The 20,370-nt window shown below is 40.0% G+C and overlaps 1 protein-coding gene across 7 annotated transcripts in view; it reads right to left on the bottom strand.

Annotated features, from left to right (window-relative positions):
- The window catches only part of BTBD9 (BTB domain containing 9), a 437,181-nt gene that overhangs the window by 106,749 nt on the left and 310,062 nt on the right, over window positions 1–20,370 (bottom strand). For 6 of the 7 annotated variants that reach the window (XM_027601879.2, XM_035728511.1, XM_027601880.2 and 3 more), the window contains one exon: window positions 11,444–11,633. In XM_027601879.2, the coding sequence (XP_027457680.1) occupies window positions 11,444–11,633 (190 nt within the window). Of the gene's footprint in view, window positions 1–7,460; window positions 7,685–11,443; window positions 11,634–20,370 lie in introns of those variants that run through there. The other variant, XM_027601883.2, reaches the window with a different exon arrangement.

Raw genomic sequence — 20,370 nt, 5'->3', positions numbered from 1 at the left:
GGTAACCATCAGTTTGTTCTCTAGAGTTCAGTCTGTTTCTTGGTTTGTTTCTCTCTGTTTTTCCCATTGCTTGTTTGTTTTGTTTCTTAAAGTCCACATATGAGTGAAATCATATGGTATTTGTCTTTCTCTGACTTATTTTCCTTAGCATTATATTCTCTAGCTTCATCCATGTCATTGCAAATGGCAAGATGAAGTTCTTTTGTATTCTTTTTTATCCATTCATCAATCGATGGACACTTGGGCTGCTTCCATATCTTAGCTTATGTAAATAATGCTGCTATAAACACCAGGGTGCATGTATCCCTTTGAATTAGTGTTTTTGTATTCTTTGGGTAAATACCCAGTAGTGCAACTGCCGGATCCTAGGGTAGTTCTATTTTTAACTTTCTGAGGAAACGCCATACTATTTTCCAGAGTGGCTGCACCGGTTTGCATTATCACCAACACTGCACCAGTGTTCCTTTTTCTCCACATTCTCACCAACAGTTGTTTCTTGTGTTTTTGATTTTAGCCATTCTGACAGGTGGGAGGTGATATCTCATTGTAGTTTTGATTTGCATTTCCCTGATGGTAAGTGATGATGCACATCTTTTCATCTGTCTGTGGGCCATCTGTATGTCTTCTTTGGAGAAATGTCTATTCATGTATATTGCCCATTTTTTAATTGGATTATTTGCTTTTTGGGTGTTGAGTTTTATAAGTTCTTTATATATTTTGGATACTAACCCTTTACTGGATATGTCATTTGCAAATATCTTCTCCCATCCTATAGTTTGCGTTTAGTTTTGATTGTTTCCTTCGCTGTGCAGAACCTTCTTATTTTGATGTAGTCCCAATAGTGTATTTTTGCTTTTGTTCCCCTTGCCTCAGGAGACATATCTAGAAAAATGTTGCCATGGCCAATGTCAGAGAAATTACTGCTGTGCTCTCTTCTAGGACTTTTATGGTTTCAGGTCTCACATTTAGGTCTTTGATCCATTTTGAATTTTGTGTATGATGTAAGAAAGTGATCCAGTTTCTTTCTTTTGCATGTAGCTGTCCACTTTTCTCAACACCATTTGTTGAAGAGACTGTCCTTTTCCCATTGGATATTCTTTCCTGCTTTGTTGAAGATTAATTGGCCATATAGTTGTGGGTTTATTTCTGGGTTTTCTAGTCTGTTCTATTGATCTATGTGTCTATTTTTGTGCCAGTACCATACTGTTTTGATGATTACAGCTTTGTAACATAACTTGAAGTCCAGAATTGTGACGCCTCCACCTTTGCTTTTCTTTTTCAAGATTGCTTTGGTTATTCAGGGTCTTTTGTGGTTCCATACAAATTTCAGGATTGTTTATTCTAGTTCTGTGAAAAATGCTGTTGGTATTTTGTTAGGGATTACATTAAATGTATATATTGCTTTGGGTAGTATAGACATTTTAACAATATCTGTTCTTCCAGTGCATGGAATGTGTTTCCATTTCTTTGTGTCATCTTGAATTTCTTTCATCACTATTTTATAGTTTTCAGAGTACAGGTCTTTCACCTCTTTGGTTAGGTTTATTCCTAGGTATCTTACTATTTTGGGTGCAACTGTAAATGGGACTGATTCCTTAATTTCTCTTTCTGAGGCCTCACTACTGGCGTATAGAAAGGCAACAGATTTCTGTACATCGATATTGTATCCTGAGATTTTAGTGAATTGGTTTATCAATTCTAGTAGTGTTTTGGTGGAGTCTTTTGGGTTTTCTACATATAGTACAATGTCATCTGCAAATAATGATAGTTTTACTTCTTCCTTACTGATTTGGATATCTTTTATTTCTTTTTGTTGTCTGACTGCTATGGCTAGGACTTCCAGCATGTTGTTGAATGAAAGTGGTGAGAGTGTACATCCTTGACTTATTCCTGACCTTCGAGGAAAAGCTCTCAGTTTTCCCCCCACTGAGGATGATGTGAGCTGTGGGTTTTTCATAGATGGCCTTTATTACGTTGAGATATGTTCCCTCCAAACCTGCTTTGTTGAGGGATTTTATCATGAACGGATGTTGTATTTTGTCAAAAGCTTTTTATGCATCTACTGAAATGATCATATGGTTTTTATCATTTCTCTTATTGATGTGATGCATCATGTTGATTGATTTGTGAATATTGAACCACCCTTGCAACCCAGGAATAAATCCCACTTGATTGTGGTGAATGATTTTTTTAATGTATTGTTGGGTTCAGTTTGCTAGTATTTTACTGAGGATTTTTGCATATATGTTTATCAGAGATACTGGCCTGTAGTTCTGTTTTTTTTGTTGTTGTTTCTTTATCCAGTTTTACTATTAGGATAATGCTGGTCTCATAGAATGAATTTGGAAGTTTTCCTTTTTTTTCTTTTTTGGAATAGTTTGTGAAGAATGAGTATTCACTCTTCCTTAAATGTTTGGTAGAATTCACCTGTCAAGCCATCTAGTCCTGGATTTCTGTTTGTTGGAAGTTTTCTGATCACTGATTCAGTTTCTTTGCTGGTTATCAGTCTGTTCAAATTTCCTATTTCTTCCTGTTTCAGTTTTGGCAGTTTATACATTTCTAGGAATTTATCCACTTCTTCTAGGTTGTCCAATTTGTTGGCATATAATTTCTCATAACATTCTCTTCTAATTGTTTGTCTTTCTGTGGTGCTGTTATTTTTCCTCTCTCATTTGTGGTTTTATTTATTTGAGTCCTCTGTTTTTTTCTTGATACCTCTGCCTAGATGTTTATCAATTTTATCCATATTTTCAAAGAACTAGCTCCAGGTTTCATTGATTTGTTCTATTGGTTTTTTAGTTTCTATATCATTTATTTCTGCTCTAATCTTTATTATTTCCTTTCTTCTGCTGGTTTTAAGCTTTGCTTGTTGTTCTTTTCCTAGCTCCTTTAGGTGTAAGGTTAGGTGTTTATTTGAGATTTTTCTTGCTCCTTGAGGTAGGTCTGTATCACTATGAACTTCCCTCTTAGGACTGCTTTTGCTGCATCCCAAAGGGTTTGGACCATTGTGTTTTCATTTTCATTTGCTTCCATGTTCTTTTAAATTTCTTCTTTTATTTCCTGGTTGACCCATTCATCATTTAGGAGCATGTTATTTAACTTCCATGTATTTGTGGTCTTTCTGGATATTTTCTTGTGGTTGATTTCTAATTTCAAAGTGTTTTGGTTAGAAAAGATGCATAGTATGATTTTTTTTTAAAGATTTTATTTATTTGACAGAGAGAGAGACAGCAAGAGAAGGAACACAAGCAGGGAGAGTGGCAGAGGGAGAAGCAGGCTTCCCGCTGAGCAGGGAGCCTGATGCGAGGCTCGATCTCAGGATCCTGGGATCATGACCTGAGCTGAGGGCAGATGCTTAATGACTAAGCTACCCAGGCACCCCATCATGGTATGATTTTGATCATTTTGAATTTGTTGAGACTTGATTTGTGACCTAGTATGTGATCTATTCTGGAGAATGTCCTACGTGCACCTGAAAAGAATGTGTATTCTGCTGTTTTAGGATGGAGTGTTCTGAATATATCGGTTAAATCCATCTGCTCCACTGTGTCATTCAGAGCCATTGTTTCCTTGTTGATTTTGTTTAGATGACCTGTCCATCGATGTAAGGGGGGTGTTAAAGTCCCCTACTATTATTATATTATTATTGATTAGTTCCTTCCTGTTTGTTATTAACTGTTTTATGTATCTGAGTACTCCTATGTTGGGTACATAAATATTTACAATTGTTATATCTTCTTGTTGGGTTGTTCCCTTTATTATTATATAGTGTCCTTCTTTGTCTTTTTTTAGAGTCTTTGTTGTAAAATCTATTTTGTCTCATATAATTGCTACTCCGGCTTTCTTTTGACACCCATTTGCATGATAGATGTTTCTCTATTCCCTTACTTTCAATCTGTAGGTGTCTTTAGGTCTGAAATGAGTCTCTTGTATGAATAAATAAATAAATAAGTCTCTTGTAGGCAGCATATAAATGGGTCTTGTTTTTTTTAATTCATTCTCCCAACTCATGTCTTTTGATTGGAGCATTTAGTCCATTTACATTCAAAGTAATTATTGATAGATAGGTATCTATTGCGATTTTATTACTTGTTTTGTGGTTGTTTCTAAAGATTTTTCTTACAAGTGTCTTAAGTAAAAATTCTGGATAATTACTAAACATATGTTTGTGTGTGAAATACTGATTCAAATACTGATATCTTGTGTAAAAATGTCTTCTTGATGGGTTAATCTTTGAAAACTAGAAAAATTTTTCTTTTCATGTATCCAGCTATATTTTATGATGACTAGCTGTCAAGTTCTCTAATCAGTCAAGAGAGAGAAATGGCTGACATGTGAGGTAAATCAAACATACAGAAACGCACGCGTGCACGCACGCACACACTTCTGGCATTTAACCTTTCCTGCTTCTCCAAAGAACATCTGAATTCTAGTGCCCCTCCTGTATTTTTAACATGCAACTTAGTTGCCATAGCAATATTTTCTGGTCTTGAAATACCTCTAGGATGAAACTGGCTGAGACATATTTACCATGCCCCCAAACTCTGCTGTTTCCAGGCTCTAGGATTTCTGGTCCCCTAAGTATTCACCCAGCCCAGACTCCAGTGTCTACTGGGGACCACAGATACAATTTTCTATTCAACAATTTTTCTCGGAACCAGAGTTCTGAGCTCAGAGGGTGATAAGAGAAGACTTTAGTGCGAGGCAGATAGGCTGAGAGAGAAACAACACTTGGTAAATAAATCATGGATCAGTGAGACAAGAAAGAATTCTTTGGTTTGGGGCTGTGATGGATGATGCTCAGCATGACTGATATGAAGCAAATTTTGTAAAATATCTTGCCAATTTTGACTAGAATTATAGGCAATCTTAATCCAAGCCAGAGGAGTCATATATTTAGATGTTTGTTGTATTCTTTAAACTATAAAAAGGAAATTTCTCACTCTCTGGTTGCAAAGAAGGCTCTCCTGATGTAAATGGATGGACTGCTTGCCTGTGCAGCACTCAGAATGAAATGGAAGCGGCGTGAAGCGCAGGAGTCAGGCGGCCCTTCCCTGTGCTAACGTGAGTGCTAACTCCCCAGCTTAATCTCAGTCATTTGCTGGAGATGCCAAATCGTTAGCAGTTTCCTCACATACACTGAGATCAGACACACTGAGCAAATATGATGTCCAATTTAGTTGATAGATAGAACTCCCTTTAGTTGCACTAACATACGATGTTGTCAGTTCAGTCAATGAGTGTTTACTGAGTACTCACAGCAGAGTACTGTACTAGGCACCTGGAAAGCACCGCAAGGACCCATGTCCATCTCAGTATTACAAAATTGCTATCTTCAACCGGAGATTATCTGTGGTCCTGTGAGAGACCGAGGGCAGCACAGATGTAGAAAATACTCAAACAATTACAAAACATCCTTTGCGTCATTAGCTTCCGTTCCTCTCCCCACCCTGAACAACCAAGCCTTCATTTGGAGCTATTAAATAGGAAACACAATTGAATGGTTTGTGATTCCTCTCCTTTTTCTTTTCTGCGCCTACCCTTTGGGAGGGAAGCAGATGAGCAATGGCCTGGCAGGGCGGTAAGCAGTGGGAAGAAGGAAAAAGAGCAGTCAAAAAGGGGTCTCCGCAATTTACAAACTGAAGAGATAATCTAGAGCTGGTCGTAGCCACACAACAGTGAAAGGGCAGCTGAACTGGGCATGGGCCTGACAGCTCCCAGAGAAAGAAAAATATGCTGGGATGAATATGGACCACAGTGGCATACCTAATTTTTTTTCAAAGATAAACTTGCTATTGTTTCATTGTCTCTATGTTTAATAACCACAAGACATAAACTGATTTCATGCTTCGGACATTCTGAGCCAGATTAACTTTTATAAGTAGTGGAACTGGTTTCTTCCTACTGCAAAATAAAAAAAGGCTCATCCCCACAGACTAAAGAGATTATGAATACCCACAAAGAACATACTATGGACTGGACCCATTTTGTCCTAACGTATGTTCATGTAACACTTTTCAACTGAGGAACTCTAACTCTTTTTGTGTCATTAACTCTTGAATCCTCATAGCACCCAGAGAGACTACGGGTTTATTTAGTTGCATCTACGTGCACGGTTTCATCTCTGGACAGCCCACTTACTTGCAATTAAGTTTGTTAGTTAAAGCATTAGGGGAGTTTTACTTACAGTATTGCGCATATCAATTACAAAACAATCATTTTCAGGCTAATGTAAAAATTGTTAATTCAATTGACTATCTTATAATTAGGGTTTCCACAAAGTGCTGTCACTGATTAGCTGAAAAGGACTGGGCAAGAGGTATACATAATACACAGCATGTGTGATTCTCATATCAGCCTGAAAACACTGATAAAGATCCCATGATTAACAAGTAGAAGGATAATAAGTCTTAAACTAAGGCGACAGAGGGACTATAAACTAAGACATTAGGTAGATTTGGTTAGTTATTATCACTTTACCCTGGTCTTTTTATGTGGTCAGACCTCTGAAGATTTCCTGTTATTTAAATTTTAATGTTTTAAAGCGGCACAAAAATGATATAATTACTAATCAGTTCCCCACTTGTAAGGTATATTCCAGACAATTTCTCTCTTTTTCTCTCATATACAATGAATAACTTTGGCTATGCCTGTAAACCTAGCAACAACAAAGCCAAGTTTCTTTATTTCCCAGTTACACGGCCTGCTCTGGCTCTTGGGAGAGAGAAAGGAAAGAAAGAGCTGGGGAGCAAGTTTCCTGCCAGGCTGCAATGCCAGACTGGATGCCTCTGCAGTTTCTCTTCCAGGAGCTGGGATAAAGGCAGGTCAGGAGCAACGAAGGTGCTTCTGAAGACATGGCGACCTCCCCCCGCCCGGCCTCTCTTCTCCTCAGCCAAGAAAACTCTCCTCTAATGGTGCTAATGAAATGCTGGGATGGATGTGTGGTGGTGGGTGGGATGGTTCTGGAAGTTGGTGACTGAATACAGAAATAGCAACAAATCTCAGGGCTGTCGACTCTCTAAGTCACCTCCCTCACCTTGCCTCCTGCTCTCTGCCCCCTTCACCCAGCTCCAGCCACACTGGCCTCCTCACTGCTCCTGTCACCTGCCAGACATGCTCCCCCTTGGGGCCTTGGTACTCTGCCTGTGATGCTCATCCCTTAGGTCCCCAGATGGCTTGCTCTTCCCCTCCTTCAGGCTCTGCACAGGCCTTCCCTGACCACTGCATCTAAAATAGCACCATCTCTACCCCCAACCCCCCACTTCCAGTTTGTTCTGTAGCCCTTCGAAGAATCTGACATGTTACAGTGTTGTTTACTGTTTATCTCCCCCTGACGAGAACATTAACTCTATGACAGTGCCGATGTTTGTTTTCTTTATTCTTTACTCAATTCTTTATTCAATGCTCTATCCCTGGTGCTTAGAACGGTGCCTGGCACACAGTAGAAGGCTCAAGAAATGTTTATTAATTGAGTGAAAGAAAATGGGGGGGAGGGGAGGGATGGTCAGGGGTTATGTTTCAAGGTCAGCCTCTTCAGAACACCACAAGGGGACTGGTACAGTACACACTTGCAGGATTAGGCACCCACGGACTGTGGTTAGGTGCAAGCATTGTCTGTCAAGGAAGAAGGCTCTGCTTGCCTACCCGGCTACAGGTAAAGGCTCAGGAAAGGAAGAAATGATTTCTGTGGATGGAAACAGACAAAAGACATTTTTACCCACAAAACAATTATATCCTCCCTTAGGAAAAAAGACTGCAGTGATCAAGACAATTCCTGTCTGAGTCCTTTGTCTTCGTAGTCACCATCTACAAAGAAACCCGAATTTTTTAAAGCCAGTGTACCGGGGTGCCTGGGTGGCTCAGTTGGTTAAGCGACTGCCTTTGGCTCAGGTCATGAGCCTGGAGTCCCGAGATCGAGTCCCGCATCGGGCTCCCTGCTCAGCAGGGAGTCTGCTTCTCCCTCTGACCCTCCTCCCTCTCATGCTGTCTCTCATTCTCTCTCTCTCAAATAAATAAATAAAATCTTAAAAAAATAAATAAATAAAGCCAGTGTACCATGTGATTGGGCTTCCACAGAGGAAGAGTTTCCGGGATTGTCAGATCTCCTGCCTCTTAGATGGGGAAATTGTTAGTCATTCAGCTCTGTAGCACTCTCCCTCTGGGTGTCAATTCAGAATCATTGAGCTTTTTCAGATACAGTGACTAGGAAAGCAAGTCAGTCATCACAAACAATAGAAGCTGTGGGTCAAATGTCACAGACTAATCATCCTGTCATTGGTCAATTACCCATCCCCATGAAGAGGTGCCACTGATCCAGTTTCCTATCAATAAATGTCTGTCTGGGCACATCAGCGGCTGCTAACCACGGCCTGCCAGGGTATCCAGCATTGTCCACAGGCATTGGTGGTTAAGAAATCCCTCTCCCTTTCTTCTTAATAATGTCACAGAAGAGGCAAATGCAGATCCTGACAACATAATGTTAGTTTCACAGAGACGTGTCTCTTTGAGTGCTTAGCCAGTTATACAGGGCTTCAATTTCATGGATTTTCTCACTGCAAAAACAATAGCTGGGCTTAAGGAAGTTTGGCGGCTGAGATATACAATTCTGCCTTTGGTTGTGCTCATGCTCATTACCGCCACTCGGAGTCCCGGAAAGAAAAAATAGTTTGGGGGAGCCATTTTCATTCCATATTTAAAGACAGCCAAGTGTTCACTGTTTTCTCTTGCTTTAAGCCCCAGTGACACCTTTTCCTGGGGTCAGATTGAATATCTATGATTGTTTGGGTAGAGCTAGAGGTCAAGGTGGCCTGGCCACACAAAGAGCCTGTTTGTCCCACTCTGAGTTGTCACCTTGGTGGTGACCTCATGTGTTCCTGCTGAATCTAAAATTCTAGGTCTCCTACTGTACTTGCTATCTTGACAGACTACCTCATTTACACATTTGATCTGTCAAGGGACGCTTATTCTGAGTTGCCACAGGCTTTATATGGCAGGGGAGGCTGGGAGAAGACAGCATGTAAACGACTATAATACAAGTACGACAAATGCTCCAGTAGGAACTACGTACAGAATGTGTGGGGATCGCTGAAGACGGAGGTCTGAATCCGCCCAGGAGATAACGGGAGGTTAGGGAAGCACTCCTGGAGGAGCGGAGTCCTGAAGAGGGAGTAAGAATCAGGTAAGAAAGAGGTGATGGGAAGGTCGTGAGAGACACCAGCAATGAGAACAGTAGGTTTCAAGAGTTGAAGGCATAGAGGTGAGAGAGGAGTGGCGTGTGCAAAACTGCAAGTAACTGGACAGGCTAAGCCAGGCACGTGTAGGGGTGGATAGAGGAGCAGGTGACGAGGCTGTGTAGACAGAAGCAAGTCAGATTGTTCTTAAATGCCTTTGTCCGAATTTTCTCCTAAAGGGGCGTGACCACATCAGATCTGGGGTGGGGAAACGGTTGCAGGTGGGGAAGGACAGGCTAGATGGAAGTCTGGCCTACCAGATGGAGAAGAGAAACTACAAAGGTACAACTGTGGTAATGGCAGTGGGGATGGGGAAGAGCAGAAGGCTTTGTGAGATATGTAAGAGCCAGTACTGACAGAACTGGCTGAGGAGGGGAGGTGAGGGAGAGAGGTAAATTCGGGAAGACTGCCATGTTTGTGGCTCAGTCTATGGATAGATGGGTGGTGCCACTGAATGAAATGGGGGAAATCTTAAGGTGACTTGAGCAGAGGAAGGGGGGGATGATGGGATTCCATTTCTGACATGTTGGTGTGAGATGCACATGTAACACTGTTGGTGTTGGGGGCAGAGTACCAGGTAAGCAGACAGAATACAGGGAACATTAAAAGAGAGTGGGAAGAGCTACTAAGCTGTCAGTTTGCTTCCATCTTCATTGACAAAAAGACTGGTCTTCAAATTAGAAATGGCAGAACAAACATAATAAAGAGAAAATTGAAGCCCCAAATAGGTGAAGTGAAAGAAAGAGAGTATCTAGTCAATTTAAATGATTCCAAGTCTCCTGGCTCCAGTGAGTTACACTCCACGCCTGCTGAAAGAAATTGCAGATGTAATCTCAGAGACACGATTGGTAATCTTCAAGAAACTGTGAAGACTATAGGGAGCGCCAGTCACAGGAGAAGGACAGTGGTTCCCCAGATTTGTAAAGTGAAGAGGGAGAGACTATAATGGGAAATAGTTACATAAATTTCATGCCATCTATGGCAAAAATTCTAGAACGGCTTAAATAGATGGCCTAGGACTGCTCTAGTTAACGCACGCAGCTGAGAAAAAAGGAAGGATGGAGTCTTGTTTGCTATCTGACGGAGGTTTATCTGCACTGGTAGCTTACCCAGACTGACTGTGGCTTCTCTTTCCCCCTCCTGAAGCACCAAGCTGGTTTGTCTGGTCCACAGCATGAAGCCAAGGCTTCTCTATCTGTGTGATGGGTTGCCTATATTACTCAACCCATATGTGGCCCTTTATGAAAAGGGGTTGACAATTTAAATGAAGAAATCCATGGTCTGAATTCTCCCAGAAATCCAGCATCACTCATCAGGGTGGCCCCTGGGGACTGGCAGGCCACAATAACCTCTGTGATCATTAGCCTAAACATCAATAAACCTTTGCCTATTAAAATCCTACTACCTCATTTTTTGTGCTTTTTCTCTCTATACACAATGATTTTAACCTGAGAACAGGGAACAACAGAGCAAATGTGGTAGAACATGATGGTGGGGGGAAGGCAGTCACGTCCCACCGATATCCCCACCCCTGGCAGTCTCAGAGAGCATGTAAAATACCTTATCTATGTTAAACATAAATATATAACATAAATATATATACATTAGTCTTTCAGAGACCTCCTTGGAACCTTCAGAAAAAAAGCAAAAAAAAGGGCAGCCTATTCAATACCCACATGGCTCTCTTGAACTACAAGTATATCCTCTGGGGGATGTCACCAGTCTCACATTTTAAAACTACATGACCCCATAAATCAAGCAATGTTGGCTTAAAATTCCTTTCGGAAAACAAGACAAAATGAAATGAAAACCACCAAAACCCAGATTTTCATTAAGAAGCTTTCTTTTGTTAGTACCAGGTCTCATATTCACATATTTGGTTCCGACGTAAATTTATTGGAGTTGAAAATTAGTTTTGGTTCTATATAACCTCTCCTGACATTATCCTCTAAGTCCCAGGCCAACACAAACTGAGACCGAAGAAGGAGGTGAGCCACAACCAGGGAGAGGCCTCTAATCTAGTCTCGCTGCAAGTCTAATTTTGGTGGATCCTCCCCACCAGAAGATCCAAACAAGCACCCTGTATCTCCTTGTTCCTCCCCCTTCAGTATTTAGAGCAAAGAACAGAAATATATCTTCACTGAAGTTCCAAAACAGAATTTGCACGTGTGTCTTCCATTTTAAAAGTAATGACTGAAAAGGAATCTTCTTACCGTATTGACCCGATCATGTACGGCTGTGCCAGCTGAACCACAATCGCACCACTTCCCAGCTGATGACACGTATAGCCAGAATCCCAGTCATAATTCTTGGTGTCGCCATTCAGCAAGGCATTTCGGCTCCGACTGACTCCTTCAATCACACTGGCACAATCAGCAATTGTTGCAACATTCTCCATGGGAACTGTGAGCCCAACACAAGATTCAGCATCAAGATAAGGGAAGCCAAACATATCCTGATAGTGTGCTATGAACAAAATGAATTGCTAGCTCACATCCATGACAAAGGGGAAATTAGAACATCTTGATTATCTTAAGACATGAACACATTTTCCATGCCAAATTGCTTCAAGAAAAAAAGTTGAATCTAAGATTGGAACAAACCAAACCACATGTACTAATTAACTCTGAAGTATTTTACTATTAAGAACCATGATACCCCATAAAATACAGAATGGACAAATACATTTCAAAATATTACTACAATGGGAAACTACACATTATCTGACCTTAATGAACTACAGCTATGTACAAATAGATGAATCGAAAACGATAATGTTGTTTTCCCAAGAAAAAAAAATCTTGACTTCCAAAAAACCAAAAACCCAAAAAACAAGAAAAACACATAATGTTGAGGGAAAAAAGCAAGGCACAGAACAACACAGATTATGAGTCCATTTATACAAAGTTTTTAAAAAGGCAGAACTAGAAATATGCTTTGTTTAGGGGATACATACATAAATGTAAAACTAAAAAGGAAATCCAGGGAATGATTATATAAAGTTCAGGATAATGTGTCTGGGAAGAGGGGGCTGAAATCCTCCAGGGACTCCCACCAATGGGTCCAAATATTAACTGATTTCATTTCCAAGAGGAAATCTTGGGGGGGGGGCTTCAAAAGTACTGGTTTTGTTCTGTTTTTAAGCCAGGTGGTGGGTACATAGGCGCTTGTTTTATTATTGTTCTCTAAACTGCATGTACTTGTTACATTTGGTAAATATCACAAATTTGTTTAGAAAAACATGATATACATGTAGATTCAGTGTTTTAGAATTCATAAACCAGGAAGATGACCTAGGAAATGGTACCAATCCCTTTTCAAAATACACTGTTGCCCTCAGCCATGACTTGTTTCCCTTTTTTGTTTGTTTGTTTACTCTTCCAGGCATTTCAACACAGAAGGCTTTTCTCTTTGTTCATGACCTGCTATATTTTGAAACACCAGCTCTGTTTTGATTTTGAGTCTCTCTCTCTACTTCAAATCCATATCAACCTGTTCATTTTTTAAAAGCCAAGGGCTTCCACAAAATGATAGCTATCTAAAAATGATGCAGATTCTCTAACCATGGAGAAGAGAATAATAAAAGGTAAGGGCCTTTTAAGTCCCCTGGGACCTTTTCTGTGCATTTTCCAGTGTTGGGGTTTTAATTTAATTTATTATTCAACCCAAATCTACAATTAGGCCCAGCTACTTACCTTCAAGATTTGCAACTTACTTTATATAATTTTAAAATAGGTTGGAAAAAAAGACAATTTCTCATTAGATATATACTGTACTTTTCAGTATAATATTATACACTCTCTGAAGAGAGAGGGTGAGCCCTACTACCGCCATGCCAAAACATTTCTACCTTGATAATGATGTGCAGTACATAGTCTTACATGTATCTTCTACACAATGTATTTATTTTCCAAAGCTGGGCATGCCTGACTTGAGCCCTCCTCTTCTACAGCTTCACTAACTGCTTTGCTCTCTGCAGATGAGGAAGCCATCCACAGATAAAAAAGGGAGAAGGGGAAGGTGAAAGGGAGAGAGGACGGATTTCTGGTGATGAATCCCTTGACTATCAAGCTTAACTCCAAAGCAACACGCAAACACACTAGTGAAATAACCTCTAAGGACAGTTTCCTGGCAGAGAAGGAAGGGGCTCAGAAAGAAGTTCCCCAGGACTTGGAAAGACAAGGAAGGACTATATTTGGAGGTTAAGTCATGGTACCTCTATTTCATGGAAAAGGGGAAGTACTGGGTGATTTGGAAGGTGGAACTTAAGGAGGTGGCACAAGGTGCACAGTAAATTGAACTGAGACATAAAATAATACTGTAGATAGGAGCTTAGGCTGCAGTAGTAACAGCTCCCATTCTCCCTTCCACAGTGCACGTTTATTTATGTATTTATGTATTTATTTTTTTGTGCACCCTATGTATTCAGTGATGATCAGAAAAGTGGTTCTGCTCACTGTATCAGCCAAGGGCCCGAGTGACAGAGGCTTTGTATTCATATGAATTTCCTCAGTTACAGTAACAAGGAGAAGAAAGAGAGCTGAGTCCTGGTTCTTAAGACCCATCCCCCAAAGTCACATACATCACCTCTCTCACGGTTCGGGTGACGAAGGCAAGTCACAGGGCCTTGCCTAACTTCAAGGGGGTGGGAAAGTGCAACCCTGTTGTGTGCCCAGGAGAAGAAAGGGGAATGGTTGGTGAACAATATTAACATTTACCACAAACATTAAACCAGGATGAAGGAACATTCAATAGAAAGATAAATCTAGTCCATTCATGTAGGGTCTATAAAATATTTCAATCCATAAACATGCCAAAATTTATTTATCCAGTCTCCCGCTAAGGGACGTTTTGATTATTACCACTGTTTTCTTTGCAATTACAAACAAAGGAGTCTGTGTACATGGTAAGAGTTTCTTAAAGGAACACATAAGATATTATACATGTATATATGCATGAATTACACTCATGGCTATGAGTTACCTTCAATTTTCCTGGATATTGCCAAATTATTCACCAAAGTAGTTATAAAAATTCACACTCTCAACTCATTGCTCCACATTCTTACCAACTCTTGGTAGTGCCAGACAGATGAGTGTGACATGGTATCTCAATGTGGTTTTAGTTTTTCATTTTTCTATTTGGTGAAGCTGCACAGTTTTTTTCTTTTTCTCTCCTCTGGAATCATTCACCTTTCTTCTGTAAACTACCGATCTTTACCTTTTGTCTATTTTTCTGCCATCTTTTTAATTGATTTGTGGGATGCCAATCTTTTGTTGGTTAATGTTGAGATGAAATATTAATCTTTTAAGATTGGTGCCTTTCCTTTCTTGTTTATAAATTCTTTCCCACCCTCAATTACTAAAGATACTGTCCTGTATTTTATTCTAAAAGTTCTCAAATTTTGCTTTACACATGTGGTTCTTTAATCTATTTAGGATTTATTTTTGGTATATTGTGTGTGACACAGAAAATCTACTTTCATCTTTTATTCTTAAGATGAGCCGATTTCACCACTGCCATTTAATGAACTCTTGCCCCACTAACTTGTGTTATTTCACTCACACACAAAATTTTCATAGATATTCATCTTTTTAAGATCTATGCTATGTTTCACTGATTTGCCCAGCCTTGTGCCTTTACCATGTTATAAACTATAACTTTATAGTAATCTTAAAATCTGATAAGTGAACACCTTTGTTCCCTCGCCTTCCCCTCCTTTTCTTTTTTTCTTCCAAATTGTCTTTGATATTCTTGGCCCTTTCGGGAAAAATTTTCATTTTATCTACCCTTTCAAATATCGTGGCACAAAAATTTTCATAGTATGTCCTCTTTTTCATCCCAAATATTTGTATTTGTACCTTTTCTTTCTTTTTTGATCAGTCCTATATAGCTTGTCTTGTTTTCAAAGGACCAACTTTTGGTTTTGTTGATTTCTTTTCTTTATTTCCTACTTCACCAAAATTCTGCTATTCTTTTTATTTTTTAATTATTTATTTACTTTGGGGGGAGAGCATGTGCATGCGTGAGTGTGGGAGGGCAGGCAAAGGGAGAGGGAGAGAGACTCTCAAGGAGACTCCAGGCCCAGCACAGAGACAGACACTGGGCTGGATCCCAGGACCCTGTGATGAAGACCTGAGCAGAAATCAAGAGTCTGACATTTAACCAACTGAGCCACCCAGGTGCCCCTCCTCTTACTATTATTATTTCTTCCTTCATTTCCTTTTAAATTACTCTGCTTTGTTTTCTAACCACTTGAAGTGAAACTCATTAACCTTTCTTCTTTTCATACAGTCAAAACTTATTTATCCATACTTAACCAATTTATTCACCATTACTATTTTTTATATACTCCTTTCTTCTTGGTACAACTTCCTTCTTTCTGAGACACATCCATTAGTATTCAGCAAAGTCTCTGAAAGTGCATTTTGACACGACTCTTGAAAAGTAGGTTAACTGATATGGAACTCCTGGTTAAAAGCTGTTTTTCCTTAGCACTTTGATGATATTATTCCATAGTCTCTTGGCTTCTACTGTTAAGTCAGCTAAAGTCTGCTATCCCTCTAACTTGTAATTATTTTTTGCCTACAGTTAAAGTTTTTTTTGTTTTTGGTGTTTTGCAATTTTACTAAGTTGTACCTAGAGGTAGATTGAATTTGCCCTTCTCAGGACTGAATATGAGCATTTATGGCTTTTATCAAGTCTGGAAAATTTTGGCCATTATTTCTCTGAATACCAATTCTCCCTCCTTTTCTTCTCTTCTTTTTTTCTTCTCGAACTCCTACTGGACCTCCATTGGAACTTTTCATTCTATCCTCCATGTTTCTTAACCTTCCTTTCATTTTTCTCTCTGTACCTCTTTTTGAAGCATTCTAGGCAATTTCTTAATTCAAATTACTATTTGTATTTACTCATTCCCTTTACGTGTGTCTAATCAGCTGTTCAACCTGTCCAGTGAGTTACTGAAATTTCACTATTAAACAAAAACTATACAGTATTGAAAAATAAGTGAACTAGGGCTATGTGTTTCAACCAGGGTCGGTCCCACAAAGAAAACTGGTTAAGGAAAGAGGAAGTGAGGAAAAACCATGAAATATGATTCCACTTCTGTCGTTTAGTGATACATGCTTGTGTGGTGAGATCAGGAAGGAAACTCAGGGAATGGTGAACACTGAAATTCAGGAAGAGAGGAGGGGAAGCCACCAAGGGAGGGGCGCACACAGGGCTGTGGAGGTTTGGGAGTCTTCTCTTCAGTGTAGTGGTTAGCATGCCAGTGTTCCTATTCCCCAAACTTCACATATATGCCCTTTATATTTGTTTGTACACATGGAATTCTGTGGGTTTTTTCAAGTTTCACACATTTTAACACTGTTTTTATGAAAACCAGAATGATGGCAAGTCTCTGAAAGGATAAAACCCTTTATGATTATTTTGAATACTGATACCCTCTGTAGCAGCTGCTAGGTTTTTATCAGTTGTCTTTGAGGACTTTTCCTGAGTTTGTCAATCTCCATCTATGCAACCTTACTGCTTCACAATTTTATCCCTAGATATCTGATTTTTACCTAGTGGTCAATTAGTGTAGCAGCAGCAGAGATTATCACAAGATCCTTACTGGTATGGTTTCAAGCTCTCTGGAAAACAAGGCTGGGATAAGTGCTAAGAATTCCTTTTCTAGAGACACACTTATAAATGGGTTTATTCAAGAAGACTCAGTCTCTAAAATTTTCTCTAAGCACAACTGCCTGAGTAATATTACCCTCTGATTCTCTGGGAAACTTGAGGTGATCTAACATATATGCTACATTGAAGAATTGTGCCTTCTTAACATGGAATCCTCTATCTATGAGCTGGAGGATAAATACCACTTTGATCTTGACATAATTATTCATTAATGTTTATTAGTCAAAGTCTGGATCTACGATGTGTGCTCAACACGGACGCGCACAGACACATCTTAACATAAACACAGAGATGAACCGTATCAGTAAAATCGACCCCAAATCCCAAATTTCCTCTTAAGAAATGGCTTTTGCTAGAACTCTACTGGCAACTTGATAAGCAACTGTATCTACCTAATAAGGTACAAAATCAAAAGATTACCACTTTTCTTTTTTTTTTTTAAGATTTTATTTATTTATTTGAGAGAGAGAGAATGAGAGATAGAGAGCACGAGAGGGAAGAGGGTCAGAGGGAGAAGCAGACTCCCTGCTGAGCAGGGAGCCCGATGTGGGACTCGATCCCGGGACTCCAGGATCATGACCTGAGCCGAAGGCAGTCGCTTAACCAACTGAGCCACCCAGGCGCCCAAAAGATTACCACTTTTCTTAATTCTCATTCTTATTTTTTGATAATGAGTCAAATTAACAGTATAATGACCAAAACATACCAACTAATGGAAAGAAGAAAAGTACAGGGACCTAGGCACAAACCCAGGGGGATAATGACCTTTTATAAACAACCAAGATGACCCCATCATTCCAGCACTGTGCCAATTCTTAATATCCAGACCAGTATGTCCACCTGCTCTCCAATCTCCAACCATTGGAGATTGAGAATGTGAGCTTCATAAGGTCAGGAGCTTTCCTTTTTCTCACTGCTCTAGTCCCAGCTGCCAAGGAACAGTGCTTAGCAGAGAGTATGTGTTAGGTAAATATTTGCTGAATGAATGAATCAGAGTGAGAAAAAAAAGGATGCTTACGTAGGCTGTAGCACTTCACCTTAATATAGTTCCTTACCAGAAGCTAGAAAACCTAAAAGTTACTGAATAAAGCAGAAAAAAAAAATGCTTTCTCAGTGAAAGTTTTCTTAGAAAAGTAAAGTATGATCAATCTCTGGGTCTTGACCTAACCGCTCAAAAGAAAACAAATATGCCCAGCACAGAAGAGCGGCTGTGTGCCTGCCCATTGCACGCATCCTCGGTCCTCGCAGCTTCTCCTTTCCTGAAGTGTACCCATATCCACGAAGCTTGGTCCCTCATGGTAGACTAAAACAGAAACCGCTTTGGGGAGAGAAGGAATGTCTGTAACAGTGTGGCTTTTTTAAAGAACAGAAAAGCTCTTTTATGCCTGCGGGGAGAGCGCTCTGCTTTAGTTACACTACAGGAGTCCTTCCAGAAGAGGTTTGTCCTGGAAGTCACTGCTGGGCTTACTAACACATAGAGACCACATTTTCCATTTCAGCAGCAAAGAGCTCTATTATTAACTCCTCTTTCTAGAAACACAAACCTCAGCCTGCCTAGCTGAAGTGTCTAATAATTACACAATGGTTTGAATAAGTTTTGTGGTCTCTTTTACTGGGAAAATTTAGAGAGTGATTCTGACTGCAAAGCACAGAAGCTGTTTTTCTTCTTCGTTGGGGCCAAGCCACTCCCCATCTGAATGCTCATTATACTCTTTCATATGCGTCTGATAAATTTATTAAAAACGCCATCTGGATGGGACTTGGCTTTGTGCTCTATTTCCAGTCTTCCAGTTTCCTCTCTTGTCCCCATGGAATTTCTGCCCCAATTTGTGTCACTTTGTTTACAAAACCATACTGCCCAAATCCAGCATCTTGAATCTCTCTCCTTCTGGTTTCCCCTCGCCATCCCTCGGCTACATACCTATTACAGTAGCCTGTGCTATGAGCAAAAGGCAAAGGGGAACAGTCTGGGCAGAAATTACTTTTCCCCCTCCATGCACATAGCAATTCTGCTCGGACATATTTAATATGCTGCCTCTGAATGCAAAAGTTGCATGTTAACCAAGTGTCTACATTCTGCAAGTGTATGAATATTGGGATGACTCAGACTGTGGGGAACTGCAGAAAAAGTGATCTGAAAACAATTTTACTGTTCTCCGTTCGTACGCCAGACCAGGGTTGGCCAACAGCTTGCCAGTAAATTTAATTCAGGAGTAATAAATTTTTTAAAAGGCAGTACTACTTCACTAGGACATGACCTGGGAGCCACCTGTGCCAGCTCTACTTAAAGATAAGACTGACATGTTATTCAACTGTCTCCAGAGATCACCTTTGAGAGGTGGGGGGAACCCCACTTGAAGCGGATTTTTAAAAATGAAATAACACTTAGCACTTGCAGAGGACTGCCATCTTCATAAGCCGTACTGGTGTTAGGCTTCATTCAATGTTTCCCTGGCTGTTTTTACTATCAACTGCTTTCTTTCCTTTTTTTTTTTTTTTTAAGATTTATTTATTTGACAGAGAGAGAGATAGTAAGAGCAGTAACACAAGCAGGGGGAGTGGGAGAGGGAGAAGCAGGCTTCCTGTGGAGCAGGAAGCCTGATGTGGGGCTCGATCCCAGGACCCTGGGATCATGACCTGAGCTGAAGGCAGGCACCTAATCATCTGAGCCCCCCAGGTGCCCCATTACCTACTGTTTTCTAATAGCACACTAGTTCATACAGCAAACAAGTGCTTAATAGTCTTGGAGTAGATTCTTCTCCATTGCCAAGATTTTCACAAAGAATTTCTTTCAAAAAGCTTAAGAAAAAAAAAAGCCTACTAAGGCAATTAAAGGCTATTAGCTTAAGATCACAGCTAGATATTCCCCTACATAACTATACCTTTTTTTTTAGAGAGACAGACTGTATGGAGTGAGCAGGGGGGCAGGGAGGGGAACAGGGAGAGGGAGAGAATCTTAAGCAGGCTCCATGCCCAGAATAGAGGCTGATCTCAGGATCCTGAGATCATGACCTGAGCCAAAAATCAAGAGTCAGACCTTAGCAGACTGAGCCAGGCACCCCTGAGCTATACTTTTTTTTTTTTTTTTTTAAAGGGGACTAAAAGGGGACTCATTCGAGGCGCCTATCCCCAGGCCTACATAGGAACTTACTGCTGACCATGCAAACTTCCAACCAAACTGCAATCCAACCTTCGGTCAAGTTATTCAAAGGAAAAAATACCCACAGCTGTTATGTCTTAACAGCTGTAAAAGAACAATAGCTAATTAGAGCATAAGCCCATCATTCTTGAAAACTATCAGAAAGCTACCAAAATGTATTCTACAACACTGGCGCTAAGTTACATTAATTCCTAGTTTTATGTATTGGGTTAAAAAAAATCACTTTTCAATCATGTTATATCACATTGCTGAATAAAAACCATTGACTATGTAGGACGTGCAACTTTTAAACTTCTT

The sequence above is a fragment of the Zalophus californianus genome, chromosome 7 (genome assembly GCF_009762305.2).
Source record: "Zalophus californianus isolate mZalCal1 chromosome 7, mZalCal1.pri.v2, whole genome shotgun sequence".
Classification (NCBI taxonomy): Eukaryota; Metazoa; Chordata; class Mammalia; order Carnivora; family Otariidae; genus Zalophus; species Zalophus californianus.
The sequence above is the reverse complement of the archived record's forward strand: the minus strand, read 5'-3'. Positions and strand labels throughout refer to the sequence as shown.